This window comes from Kryptolebias marmoratus, linkage group LG1 (genome assembly GCF_001649575.2).
Source record: "Kryptolebias marmoratus isolate JLee-2015 linkage group LG1, ASM164957v2, whole genome shotgun sequence".
In the NCBI taxonomy this organism is placed as follows: domain Eukaryota; kingdom Metazoa; phylum Chordata; class Actinopteri; order Cyprinodontiformes; family Rivulidae; genus Kryptolebias; species Kryptolebias marmoratus.
The window spans coordinates 17,147,047-17,161,943 of NC_051430.1; the positions used below are offsets into that span (position 1 = coordinate 17,147,047).

General features: G+C 40.8%; 1 protein-coding gene across 8 annotated transcripts; it reads right to left on the bottom strand.

The window, feature by feature from the left end:
• Positions 1–2,720: 2,720 nt before the first annotated feature.
• LOC108234473 (arrestin domain-containing protein 3-like) lies at positions 2,721–7,626 on the bottom strand. 8 transcript variants are annotated; one of them, XM_017413685.3, is made up of 6 exons: positions 7,183–7,626; positions 6,673–6,736; positions 5,758–5,905; positions 5,500–5,686; positions 5,140–5,405; positions 2,721–5,030 (listed from the first exon to the last, which is right to left on the bottom strand). In XM_017413685.3, the coding sequence occupies exons 1-4, from the start codon at positions 7,445–7,447 to the stop codon at positions 5,669–5,671; spliced, it is 495 nt and encodes a 164-aa protein (XP_017269174.1). In that variant the 5' UTR covers positions 7,448–7,626; the 3' UTR covers positions 2,721–5,030; positions 5,140–5,405; positions 5,500–5,668. The 8 variants fall into 8 exon arrangements, 7 of the variants coding, with proteins under 7 accessions (XP_017269174.1, XP_024861157.1, XP_017269173.1 ...); XM_025005389.2 differs by having other exon boundaries at positions 2,721–4,805; positions 5,500–5,604; positions 7,183–7,625; XM_017413684.3 differs by having other exon boundaries at positions 5,500–5,604; positions 7,183–7,625.
• Positions 7,627–14,897: the final 7,271 nt, after the last annotated feature.

The window sequence follows — 14,897 nt, forward strand, 5'->3', positions numbered from 1 at the left end:
CTTTTGCAAACAAAGTGACAATTTCCCTGCTTGAACGTGAACATCTAACTTTCCAGATTCTCGATCTGTCCCAGATGTTGGATAAGATGGTGGCTGTGGGGCCAGAGCAAGGGATGAGGCACATCCGTGCTGAAAGGCACATGTTCAGGCCGGCCGCAGACCTCTAAAGACTCTTTCCTGTTTAGCAGGGCCAGCTTTTGTGCTTTTTATGTTTCTGCTTCCTTCCTAGTTCTGGTGGGCGGGGCTAGTCAGACCTCCTGGGAGCGCCGGGCCAGTCCTCTCAGCAACAGATGATGTCTGCCCACAGGCGCTTGTTTTCGCTGCCACCTAGTTTGGTGTAATGGGCTTTGATGCCTTGTGTCTTTTATTTTTTTTGAGGAGGGGAGGTTTTGACACATGATATGAGTTGGACACATGAGGAGGACGGTGGCAGTCGGGCCCGCAGAGTGTGGGACGGCTTCACCTCCTTTACTCAGAATATATTTGGTTGCAGCTTTTAGTTTTTTTTCTTTTACAAAAATATTGGCTGCGTTTCTGATGCTAACAGTACTCCATCATTGTCATCATGTAAAAAAAACAAAAAACAATAAAACAAAACAGGCTTGTTAATTCATTTGTCTGCTGTTATAGTCCAAGCTGACTTTCAGTTTTGCCAGATATGATTACTTAGTAAATAAAACATCAGTTTATTTACTGGGAACCTATTATTATGCATGGGTTGCAATCTTCTCAATTTTACTTCTCTTTTATGTTAATCTTTAAGTATTAGCCAGTCATCTGATGTTCAAATATCACCTTTGTTTGGTGTTTGAAACATCAAACCTTTTACGTGTGTGGAACATATATAATATTCCTGCTATCTTATCACTAGACCATAAAAATATTCCATGTGTAAGAGACCTTCAATTGCACCATAGTCACCTGGTAGGAACTATTTTCTTTCCTGTTTTTAAAACCACATCCCCTAGTAAAGTTAATCTGTCTTGTGAAATCCAGTTAGATTGCACATAATCTGATTTTGACCTTTGAGGACCTTTGACCTTTGTTTTTTAACCTTTGAGGAAGCCTGTTCCTGGAATATGTGCTTATCAAGACCGTTTCTGCTCCCGACATGAAGAGCTTCATCTTCTGCCCGACAGTACTACCGGTTCTAACAGTGTTTTGTTCTTGAAACCCCTCTCAGACTCATTTTACGGCACGTTTTCAAAGGCCAGGAGACGGAGGCCAAAGGAAATGAACTTGCCGTGCTTTTGAGCTGGCTGGTTGTGGCTTCTCGTCGACCTGCTCAGACGTGTCTCCAGAGGCGCCACAGGAGGACAGCGTGTCTCTGGGACATGTGATCGGTGGGATACTTTCAAGAGAACAAACCTGAAAGCATTTCAGCTTAAAAATCAGACATAAAAATACAACAATGGCTTGTTAGGATGCATAAAACATGATCAGCTAGCGTCTTAAAACAACACTGTAGTCCGAAAAACAATAAAAAATAGTTAACAAGCATGAATTTAAACATTGATTATTGGAGAAAATGGGAATCAGAACATGGGTGTAACTAAATGAAAATACATACAAACTGCAGTTTACTGTGACTGCATGACTGGCAACATACAGTATCAGTGGCTCGCCAAGCAAAGGTGTGTCCATAACCTGACACCCACATAATCACGTGACAAACACACCAATGGAAAGAATGTGTATTTAAAGGTGAAGGTAGGCCCATGCTTGCACTGTAATGTCAGCTTCTTTCCAGCATATTAGTCACTCAGGCCTCTGCTGGCTGGTTTGATAGTGGAAAACTCAGCTGCACGTGACTTTGACTCGTTTGCCAAGACAATTATGGTGTTCTTGAAGGTGATTGTCTTTCTCTTCCACTTTTCTAAGAAAGTATCTCCTAAAAGCATTTGAATGGGATGGATTTTTCCCTTTCTGTCCTGACCCTGAAAATCCAACAAACTTATCCATGAAAAGCACTGTTCTCCATCCGGCCTGACTCAAAATATCCTCATGTCCTAAAGTGATCCAGCCACAGGACCACTACTGTCGTTGTAGTTTCTCACCTTTTAATCCAGGTGGGTTAAAGTTCTATGAAAACTCTGGCGCTAATAACTTCTTGATTGCTGTCGTTTGTCTGTTGTTGTTCATCCACATCTTGCCTTCTGTATGTTTTAGACAGTGTTGGGCATTTTTAATTACAAATGACTGAAATATTGTCGCTTTGAACTGTGGGAGTTGTAACAAAATATAGATGAAAAATTTAACTTGTGTTTAACACTAGATGTGAAAGCAAATGCTCAATACAAGACTCAGCATTTAAAAAAAAAAAAGCAATTTAATTCCAACATATAAAGTAGGCAAGCTTTAAAATGACATCAAAATCTATTCAGCTCTGAAATAAGAGTCAACCATAGCTTTTACAGTCACAATTTAACAGAAAACATTATATATTTTTAAGAACAGTGAGGCATTAAAAAGCCATTTTCATGTACACAGTAGCACCCCCTGCTGGTCTAGGCATCCAGGTTTGGCTAAAATTGAAATAACTTAAGAAGAGCCGTTTCAAAATACTGGAAACTCACTTCTAAATAATAAGATGTTAGTGATATGAGTGGATGGGTACTGTGGATACTGATAAATTATACCATTTGGAATAAATATTTAGTTTAAAATACTATGCTATTTACATATATTCAGTCATGAGAAGAAACAGAGTACACGTTCTCTCAGTTCCAAAGGTTTTTATTCCAGTGCAAATAATAATGATAAAAAATAATAAGGCCTTACTAAATCTTCACATTAGAAGAATACAGTTTCAGAAGAACAATAATAATAATATTTGTGACGTATATTACTACCTTTAGTGAAGACTTGTCTCTTCTTTTTAATCCGAGTGCAGAATTCCTTATTCTTGCTCAGACGTGGAACATTGTGGATAGAAATATTATGAATAGAACTGCAACCAGGCTGCACCAGAAGTGCTACAGCGACTGCTGCTGTTATTAGCGCTCGCAAATAACCATAAAACTAGACGTTAAAACTGAGGCGATGCAAAACTGACAACGATGGAAAGGTTTATAAATTAGCAAATGCACGAGTCGCTGTGAAATTTTCAAGAGTAGAGTTGTTTTAGGGCGGCAGTAATCCACTTTGTTCTGGCCCCACTTTAACTCGTCGATCTGGTCCGATTTAAAATCTGTTTCTCAAAACTGAGCTCATTCAAAGAGCTATCTATAACAGGTAAGATACTGGTCACAGCCTTTCCATAGAGTTATACTTTAAAAGACCTGAGCGATTGCTTTAAATTAATTTGTACTATTGTAGTATTACAGTGGTTTTATTGTACCTGAAAACATAAAACATCTTCTAGTCCACAAAAAGATACATAGATATTTGACACTGGACAGACAAAAGGTATCAGCTGTAGAGTGTAGAAAATAATAATAAGAATAGTCATCAAAAAAGTGCATTGAGGCATAAACATGCAGCAGAGGTGAGAAATAAGTCCATAATATCATATGTTGACATTAACTGAGCTTCAGGCTGTGGTCATATAGGAATACACACTAAACTGGCTTTTAGGAGCCCTGAAATGGTATTTCCAAAGTGAAAAAATCTTTAAATGCCACCCGTGTGTTGTCGTGTAGAAAGCCAGAACGCAGCTTTTTGAAAACAATGACGTCACAGTCCCACTTCCTGCCTAACCTACGACCCTGAGAGTAACAGACTGATCAAAGGCAGCATAACCTTCCTAAACTAACCATTAGCTAACCTTTGTCCCAACAGAGGTGTGTCCCACCCAGCTCACTGGAAGCTACACATCTATGTGAGCGCTCCTGTTTTTATTTTATTTATTTTTTTCCTATGAATGTCATAGTCCCAACTCTCATCCTTTATTTGGGCTTGGAATCGGGAGTTGAGTTGTTTTAGTGCAGGGATGTCTTTTAGGCGGAGAAAATCTTACATTTCCATCCTGCTGTCAATGAGTCAGCATCAGCTTCACGCCGTCTGAATGCTGTGGGGTCAGACATTCGGGGGCCCTAAGTTAAACGGGGACATACCTTTGCTATAATCTTGGGCAAACAAATGTATGTTTTTTTTTGTAGTGTTCATATTGTTTAATTCCAAGAACTAAAGCAGCGGAAACAGCGGGATCACTCTGAGATAAACACAAACAGGTTTCTGTGCGGGTGAAAACATTTCCAGAAAAGGAGCCGTGTTTACAAGAATATTTTTAGAAACAACACCAAAAACACTAGAACTGCAAGCAGTCATGACAGGGGTCCAAGCGCTCCAACGCATGTCCCCACCTAACCTATACAACCCCCAATCCTCAGAGGATCCGCTGAACCACTGGCTTGTAGATTCAGAAATCTCAATCTGGACGCCTGTTTGCGTCCCCAAGCTGCTGATAGTTTATCACACAAACAGTATGCCCCCACTCCAAAAAATGCCAGCTGTTTCCATTGTTAGGTGTCAGAAAAGGTGGCACATATTTACTAATTGTGTTATTTATGTGTATTTTGTAGTATATTTCAAATTATGCAAATTATGCACTCAAATTACGCCATATCACATTTGCAAAATTTAAGAAGTCCTCCAACAATTCCCTTTAAAGGGTTATCTGGTTGTTGAGCTTTTAGAGCCCCCTGGTGGTCAGATGATGCACAGCGCGAGGCCGTGGTTCTTCTGTTGAAGGTTTGTATTTCAGGCGGTCCTCTTTAAAACGTTAACTCCACAGACTCTGGGTCGTAACTTTCACCAGGAGCTAAACCGACCACATCCATCAAACCTTCTTGTCCTTTAGGAAGCTGAAGAATGACACAGCCGTTGGGAGTTTTGGGTCAGATTGGACTATTAATTGTGACACTGCGACACACTTTCTTTCGATTTGCGTTAGCTTCAACACCCTTCATTTCACCTTTAAACTTAACTCAGTAATATAGAGGGGGATGATTGTGTTCAGGTATTTCACACAGTATGATGGGAAACAGCACAATAAGGTCAAAATGAGGTCCTTTCACCCCGAGTCTCACCTGCAGGAAACACAGGAAAACGAGGTTACTTTAAGGCTCTGATAAAAGAAGAGCAAATCTTCCAAATAGAGTTGAGACAAACCGGATTAAAAACAAAGAAATGACTAACCTCTATGAAGTACTCAACATCCAGGATGCTGCAGTTTGAGACGGTGAGCGACACCTTTGAGGGGATGGGGAGGTTGAGCTCAGCTTGAACATCAGAGGTGTGAGCAGCGACGGGATCCCCCTTCACCACCGCTAACCGCGTGGTTAGCGTCTTCCTGTGACTGCGGGAGTTGGAGTAATACACCTGCTTCGCGCACAGCTTCGCCACCGGAGTCGCCGTCCTCGACGTCGCGTTGTCAAACCAGCATGCGATCTTCGCGGTTTCTCCTGGCGGGAGAACGGACACAGGCGTCAGGCGCGGCGGCCTCGCGGGAATTTTCCACCCCTTCGCGGGCGGAGGTAACGGGAAGGGGGCGGTTACCCGGTTTGAAGGCCTTTTTCTCCGTGCTGCATGTCATTGCGACGGGACCCGAGGCGCACCACAGGCAGCACAGGCGTCCGCTGTTGGAGCACGAGAGCGGAGCCTCTGGAACAGCAACACAGAGACGCCGATGTCGTAGGAAACTGACTGCTGCTCACTTCTACCATGGTTATATGAAGCCAAACTTCTGGTTTCGAAAAAACAAACAGTTTAAACAGAAATAAAAAACTGAAAAAAAAGGCTGGAGGCTTCACTTACCCACAGCTCCGGCTGGTCGACGTTACCGTGGTTCACAAAGTTCAGTTCGGTCACAAAGTCTTTGGACAGACGCCAGGGTCTTCTGATGGCCACGGTCAGCGTGTACGAAATGTGTCCATGAGGTCCGCGAAACGAGGACGGAAAGTCTCTGCAGGGGTGCAAAACAGACAAAGTCAACGGCCTGGTAACCCTCGCAGGATTGCACGTCGCCTGCTGCGCTTCATGCCAGAGCCTTAGACTAAAAACTCTGGCTGTGCCGAGGAGAAAGGGGGGGCAGAGTGAAGAGTGAATGACGTGAAGCATGGTCTCAGGTGATGCGATCTGGTTATATGTGATAGAGCTCAAATAATGTGCTAAACGACAACTCTGAGCTACTACCACAACAAAGTATTTGCAAATCTGACTGAGTTATAGCCATTTTTGTGTTGGGCAATGCTGATGAGTTGTGGTGGACATCTTAAGCTGGGGTGACTCCAGAAGTTAAGCAGCTCTAGATGCACATCCAGTGCTTCCAATCCAAGATTTTTATTACAATCTGTCCGGTGCTTCATGAGATAGTTAGCTAACAGACAGACGGAGTTGACGCCAACAATTTATGCCAAGGTTATCATTGCGCAATGTGTATTGCTTGGAGCGTTCGTTTGTTTTACAGACACTTCAGCTCAATATCTGTGAAACTGGCCGAGCTGTGGGCTAAAATCCATCCAGTGGTTCATGAGATATTTGGCTAACACCACTATAATGACTGGTTCAAATAGTTCACGTAAAACAAACTCTTTCCCACAGAAATGACGTCAAGAGGAAGAAGTCCAGGACAAAGTGCATCTTGGCCTCACTTGTAATTTAGGACAAATGTTTTCCAAAGACATCCATAATAAACAGAATACAAGTATATATAAATAACTGGTTAAATACCCCCGTGGGAGCAGCCATGTGAAGGGATACACATGCCTCCCGGCAGGAAGTTTCCCCTTTCCTTCTGCAAAAACAAACAAACAAACAAACAAACAAACAATAACAACAAATATGAGTTTAATGTACCTGCACCATATGTTTCCATGCATCCAGGCAGACGGGCAGGCGGACAGGCATACAGACAGGCAAGCAGACGGACAGACAGGCAGACAGGCAGACAGGCAGGCAGGCGGGCAGGCGGGCAGTCAGGTAGGCAGGCAAGCAGACAGACAGACAGGCAGGCAGGCAGGCGGGCAGGCAGGCAGGCGGGCGGACAGGCATGCAGACAAGCAAGCAGACAGACAGGCAGGCAGGCAGGCAGACAGGCAGGCAGGCAGACAGGCAGGCAGACGGACAGACAGGCAGGCAGACGGGCAGGCAGGCGGGCTGCCAGGCAGGCAGACAGGCAGGCAGGCAGGCAGGCAGGCAGGCAGGCAGGCAGGCAGGCAGGCAGGCAGGCAGGCAGCATACCGCCGGGTCCTTCATGTATAAGAGCACTTTTATGGTCGAAGTAGTCCTCCTCCGCGGAGTAGTGATTTCTGTACATCTTCCATGCTGAGGAGGACCAGTGGACACTCGCGCCTCCTCTGAGCCTCATCATCACCGAGCTGATCTCGGTCTCCTTCGTCAGGTCAAAGGAGACCTGTCCACGAATCACGTCGCCACTCGAGAACGTGCTCCTCTCGTTCACCGCGTCAAAATGTATGTTGAAGTTGTTAATCGTCTTTTTGAACATTGTTGACTGTGAAGGTGGGCAAGAAGAGTATTTTCTTTTTAAAAAAAAAAGTGAAAAAGACGAAACAAGCAACGACTTTCACGCGTTTGAGTGTTTCCAGACAAAAAGTTAAAACACGTTTTAAACTAAAACCAAATTCAGCGCAGCAGTCCAGGTCCAGGGAGTGGATTGCGCATGCGCACGGCACTCCGGAGGCTTTGCCCTGTTAAGGGGGCGGAGCTTCCTCCAAACTTCTTCTGAGAACTGCTGCTGCCATAAACAGATGTTCCCAAAAGGAAATAGTATATGGTATTGTTTTCCAAAAGGTTTGTTTAAAAAAATTGGATGCATAGATTTTGTTCATAAATGTGACATTGGTGTTGACAGATTCCCTGTTATGCTAGCTTGCTTTCACAAACAGGTGTTGTTTTGTTGGAAACTTAATGTACACACACAATTTTACTCCAAATGTATGGAGTTAACCTTTTGGATAAAACTAACTCTAACAAACGGTTGCGTCAGCATCTAACTAATCTTATATTTCCTGCACGACCAAATAGAAACTCGATTTTAAATTTGTTTTCTGATTCAGAGGTTAATAAGTGGAGAACTGCTTACCTTAAGTACCCCTTATAACCTAAAAGCTAAAGAAATAAAATTTAAAATTCTCAATAACATTTTTTTTTCCATCAAGAGAACTGTTAAGACATAGATTCAATTTAGACACTAACAGCTGTACCTTTTGTGACAACGATATTGAAACAACAGATCATCTCTTTTTCTATTGTGTGCACACTGGAACATTTCCTTCCCCATGCCGTAAAAAGAGAGGACATAATATTTGGAACCACCCACAGAGACAAAAGAACGCCCTTATACTTAACATCCTGCGGATCCTTGCCAAATTCTTCATCCACTCCTGTAAATGAGGAAACAGAAAACCTGATTTTTCAACCTTTGAAAGCCTGCTGGAGAACAACCACCTGATGAAGAGCAAGAATAATATACAGCTCCTTGACGCCTATGAAGAACTATTTATTTGATGAGAATTAGTGCCCCTCTGTTGTTTTTTATCATATATATATATATATATATATATATATATATATATTTATCTTTTTTTCTTTCTATCTCATCTTGTAATATTATGTGTGCCTTAAATATATACAATCCAATATATCTTTGTCTATAAATGCCACACGCTTTTGTACATTTTCTTCAAATCTCCAATAAAAAAAAAGATGTTTCACAAAATAATTATTTGTTGAATGTTTTCTTTTTGTTTTGTTTTGTTTTTAGTAGTGTCTAATACAACAAATTAAAATACAGCTCACTGATAAAAGGCAATTCTAGTTGCTATTATTAAAAAAAACACATTACAAACTGGAAGATTGTGACTGAACAGAAGTCACTTTTTGTTTATGCTTTTATTTGACTCATTTAACACTGAGCAGAAGCATCAAATGCCATTTAGTAAATGTATAAAACAGGTTCTCTATACCAAATGTTTCCTAATTAAAAGAAAAATTCTATTTTACCGCAGCTGCATTAAAGCTAAGTGTGAACTTAAAGTTTGCTTTTTATCTTATTTTTTATAAATAACTTCATTTTGTCAAACTGATGTGAGAAGCGTTGAAAGTCTAAACTGTAGTTTCCTCGTTAAATAAAAATACAACTCATTAAAGTTTTTTTAAGTGTGACTTATATATGATTAAACTGTGACGTTTTCAAATTGAACAGTATTACAAGGTCTATTGGCTTTTTCCTGCTATAGTCAGTGTCTTACCTGCAGTTCAAAGCAATCACTCGATTCATGTTTGGCGAATCGAGGAGGAATTTGCATCTGAGAGATGAGCAAACAGGAGAATGATCATGGTCATCTAAAACAAATCAAACCAAATCAAAGTCTTACAGCACTTCGAGCCAACATGGTTTTGAATGTTTTTACATCTCGTTTTCTCAACCACATCACCACATAGTGCTCATATTACCTGCACACAGGCTTCATTAAAGTTGTTTTAAAATTTCCTTTTATTATGTCTCAGATCTGCTAGCTTATAACAGACAGATGTTGCAGATTGCTGTACTGCAGGTCAGATACTGATTATTCAGCCATGCTCCACACACCTCTAAATCTATATAAATAAATAAATGATCTTTTGAGACAAATGAACACAAGTTCTTGCTTTGTCTTCTCTGGTAAATCCTAAATCTTGATGCTTTGTCAGCTTCTGAAAGTGCAGTTTGTTTTATTTGTTTTTTCGGTCAGATGTCTGAAATGTGATTGATTGGCAATCATGACCATAAAAATACCCAATTTTATTTGTTGTCGGATCAATGCAGCGTAAACAACAAAGTTAATGCCAGCACACAATTCGCTGACTGTTAAAAGTAACAGCTTTAATGCCACTAGATGGCACCAAATACTTGGACAATCCCAGTGTGGCAGGATCTCTCCAGATAACTTGTAAAGAGGGACCTGGTGTCACAATGTGGCCATGAAAAGAACATCACTGGAAACTAATAAATGTCGTTCTTACTAAAGATGCAGATCAGTTCACTTGAAGGCTCCCAGAGTGGCAGTTCAAACATAAAGTTGTGTTAGGCTTTGCGTTATTAACAACTCCTGAATTGTTTATTAGAAAGCTGGTAATGACTTATTAAAAGCAGCATTTCTCACCTGTTGGTGAGCTACACTGACCTGCTGACAGTCTCTTCTTATTCAGAGGCACAACAGGCTGTCTTAATGAGTTATTCAACTGTGTGTGTTTAATTTATGGAAGTGCTCCTCACTGTGTTACCTCTAGATGTGCCTGTACACACAACAATCTATTTACCTAATGTCCACAATATATGTAGTCAGTAAACCAAGAGTTCAGTTTTTTTTTAAAGTCAGGAACTTGGCTTTCTTACATCTTTTAATGTGTGTTAGACTTTTGTGTGTTGCATTAAAATAGCCCAAACCCCAGACTTTTGCTTTAGGGTAGGTCTGTGTGAGCATTTATCAGACTATTTGCTTTTAATTCCGGGGTTATAAAACATGGACTGCTTTCACTTGACAGATCTTTCTCTCAAATTCAGAGTCATAGTCTGACAGTCAGCCTTTGTTTTTTTTTTTTGCAGTGAATCTTGAATGTGTCAGGAGTCTATATCTGTTAATCTTTGTGACTGACAGACAACTTGTCCTGTGCGTTCCCGCCTTTTGGCTCAGTGTCAGCCAGAACGCAGGGATGATGATCTGTTGATGCAGGTTTACACGCAGCGAAGGACACGCATGTCAGTGTGTGTGTGTGTGTGTGAGAGAGAGAGAGACTTGCTGAATGTACTAGTTATAACTGTTTTGCTATTATTATTATCATTTTATTTATTTAAAAGAGACAATGACCATTAATCAGCGTGGGCACTTCAGTATGTATATGTGTCAGATTTAACTGCACTCTCTGGCAGATTGGTAGCGTAATCCTTCTTGTTTGAGTCCAACTAGTCAGACAGTGTGAACGAATCGTGGCATTCGCAGGCACTTTTGAAACCTCATTAGTTAAATTCGTCACCAGATTGAAGTCAACTCTATTCACAACGTTTTAAGCACACATTTTGACCTCCGCTCGTGTTGACTTTATTTAGCTTCCCTAATCAGTAGAATCAGCAATGGGAGTGATGGATGTTCACACACATGCCTTTATCTGAGATCTCACATTGTTGGTGAGATCATCCAGATGACAGCGGCTGGCCTTTTGATTGAAAGCAAGCTTGTGCGTGCAGCACGTTTCACTCATCGTTACAAAGTTATTGTAAACCAGTGCGCTCATATCGCTCATATCTTCCTGATCTATTGCATTTGGACGAGTCTGTGTCCTGACTGGCTCTGTTGCTTGTTGTTCAAGAATGGACTAGACATTTCAGTCAGTTGGATCTAAATCCAAAGTGAAGTAAAAGAACCCAGAGAATCAGCAGTTTATTGATCTGTAGTTTCTACACAGCACCTCTCTCCTGCAGTTAATCCACCAGGCCTGATCTAATGACATTGAGGAGCTCCTCTGGCAGTCGGCGCTGCGTCTATTTGCAATTTAGATGGAGGACAAGGAGACGAGGGGGAGGCGGTGCGTTAAAACTGGGTGAAATTCAGGAGTGAGGAGGGGGAAAGGGAAAAGAAGACTGAAAAGGAGCGACGTACAGAGAAAGGAAAAGACGGAGGAGAAAAAGGTGGCAGAAGAATGGACGTACCGGCGAAAAATATGGTGAAGTATAAAAAAACTGTTTGATGGAGAGAAAATATGTGTTAAATGACACATCTTACTCAAAGAAATAATGATTTTGTAACTATAACATTAAAAATTAGTGATGGAAAATTAAATAAAGCCCTCACATATTTATTACATTTTTCTTTGTAATTTGTTTTTGGCAAATAGATTTCCATTTTGTGTCTATGGCGTAGCCTAAATCATAAAAGGAAAAAGTTCATTACCACAGATAAAAAAAGAACAAACCAAAAAAAAGGATAAAAAGTAAACTGTTAGTGATTGAAGTGTTGTGAATGACTCTCAGCTATGACCACACCAAAATTGAGCTCTTTAAAGCTCTTTTTGTGTCAGTTAGCTGTGGCACCCACCTTGAATCAGATTGACTCCAAATGTTAATCAGTTGTAGACGTACAGCCAATGATTACATTCTGACAGGTTCATTAAAAGCTGCCCAGTGGTTAATGAGATATTTTACTAACAGATAAACAGACAGACTCACTCACACAGACAAAGGCAAAAACACTGTCGCCCGCCTTTTGCCTTTTGGCGACAGGATCACCAGACTATCCATAGTAGCATCAAAAGTGATATCAGAGGAACCACACATGACTTAAATCTCATCAAAGGTTTAAAAAGTGCACCCTAAAGTTCACTATTTTGTTGCCAATAATACCTGAAAGAAATGGCAACAAAAATGCTAAATTCAAAAGTTAACTAGCTATCTGCATTTCTTTGACACGTTCCGGAGCCATTGTTGAGAGGAGAGGGTTAAATCTGTCGAATTTGTGCAGTTATGTGCTTTTTCCATGTTTTTTTACTCACTAAAAGAATTCCTGCAGCAAAACAGGAAGCCACAGAGGGAACAGTTGGCAGCACTAATCTTGTGCAGATTCTCTGATAGCTTCCTTCTTCACAAACAATGCTGGTTCGAGCTGAGGAGGCTCCTGAAGGGTGCCGAAAAGATCCAACAACCAAAACTCTCTCTGCCAGCTCCTGACTGATGAACACGCAGACGTGTTCATTCAGTACCAGGAAAAAAAAATGGCGTTAAATCACTCAAAAACGGTTGTAGTGTTTAATGTTTCACATCTTTTATGTTTTCTGTTTTTCTCCCTTTTATTTGTAGCTCATTACAAGTTAAACAGTGTTTTTTGTTTGTTTGTTTGAAGCCCAGGCCTTTTGACTGCATCTTATTAATACAGTGATAAAGAATTTACACAACTCCATTTCTGAAGTACTTTGGATGTTGTGAAAAATGTAAATAAAAACAGAACACAACAATACACAAATCCATATTTAATCACGATGGAACAGAGTAAACATGTCAAATGTCTAAACTAAGAAGCTGTACAGTTTTCAGGGGAAATGTAAGGTAATTGGGAATTTGATGGCAGCAACACATCTTAGTAAGTTAGTCCATGTTTCCCTCTGTGAAGCATCCAGGAGCTGAGGAGAGCAGCTGCTGGAGGTTTTGGAGGGATTGTTGTCCCATTCCTGTCTGATGGAGGATTCTAGCTCTTCAACAGCCCTGGGTCTGCTTTGCCAGATCTTGTGTTTTGTGATGTGCCAAATGTTTACAGGCAAGGCTCTTCCTCTTTTTTTTTTTTACAAACTGGTGAACCTCTGCCCATCTGTCCATCTGAGAGATCCAGCCTCTCTAAAATGCTCTTACTGTAACCCGGTCCTCCGAGTGAACTGTTGACAATTAGCCTAATTTGTTGCAAAATGCTCCTCCAGCTGCTTTTCATTCATACCACTTACTTTTACAGCTTTTTGTTGTCTCGTCCTAAATTTTTTGCCACATTCAAATTTGCCACATTGTTGTTTTCCAAAACAAAAGGTGCAACTTCTTTGTTTAAACGTTTGACATGTTTATCGTGTTCCATTGCGAATAAAATATGGGTTTATGAGATTTGCAAAAGATTTGCATGTTGTTTTTATTTTACATTTTGCACAATGTCTTAACTCTTTTGGAGTTGGGGTTTTATTCATATGTTATGTGTTGCGGGATTTACTTTGGGTCAGTCTGTCTGGTATTTCAGTAACAGACTGCCCGTTGAAAAATTTTATATCCACAAGGCAGACAATGTTGTAGGCTTGTTTGGGGTTTCCTGAGAAGTTTACACAATGAGGTCATAGTGAAAGAACCTTTTCTTGAAAGAGCATCTCAGTTTGTGGTCTGTGTTGCTCTGTGGTCAGACTTTAAAAGCTACTGCGACCATGAAGTCATTTATGAAAGAGCCAGTTTAACATATAATGAGTCAGAAACAATACAGAGTCTTGACATGAGTCTGTCTACAATTCACTCTCTGTTCGTCACACAGTATCAGTCATTCCCCCCCGTGGTTAACATGCAAATAACATGACACAGCAGCATAAAAAAGACCCACCGCTGCACACACGCCTGACGTTTGTGTGCAAAGTACTTTGTCTGAGTAAAGAGTTACCTCCATAAGACAAAGGAGGTGCTTTGTCCCATCGTCATCCTAAATCCTCCCTTAGCAATTACCGTTCACCTTCCAAAGACCTCGGCGAGGAACAGAGCAGCACTCTTTCTTTTGAAGCAGCCAGTGGAGCATGAAGACACAGTCGCTTCGCAGCCGGAGCCAAAATCACTGTTCTTTTTCAGCCGGCTGGAACTCAAGCTCCAGGCAAACTGTCCGGATTCACTTCATGTCTGCGGCCGGGTTTGTTGTCCACACAGGATTGTTTTTAGGAGAACAAAGATAAAACATTTTCACGGAAAGAAATGTGTTACGTTTTTCTCCCCGTAAATGACCATTTTTAATTTTCTTTGTCTCTGTGATTTTTATAAAGTGTAAATTTCCAGCCTGCTGATGCCCTCATTGGAAATGGCAACTGACTTGTTTCATTAGGATTCATCCTCTGATGACAATGAATATGTTGGCTTTTTCCTCAGGTTTAATAGGTGCTTTTTATCACATTTTACCTCACATTGTAGATGTTTCCAAATGTGTGTGTTTTGCACATTTATGAAAGGTATGGTGAAACAGACCTCCAGGTTTTAGTTTAGTTTTAACGTGACATTAATACCTCATGTGAGCTGAAACTCCTAAAATGCAACAAATTCTCCCAGTTTGCATTGCATGTGTTTACTAAAAACAATAACAAACACGAAGCTCTAAAATCCCATCATCATCACGTCACATAATCTATCTTCATGTACATCATAATGTATAAAAGAGCTGAGGCTGACAAGTCAAGTAGCC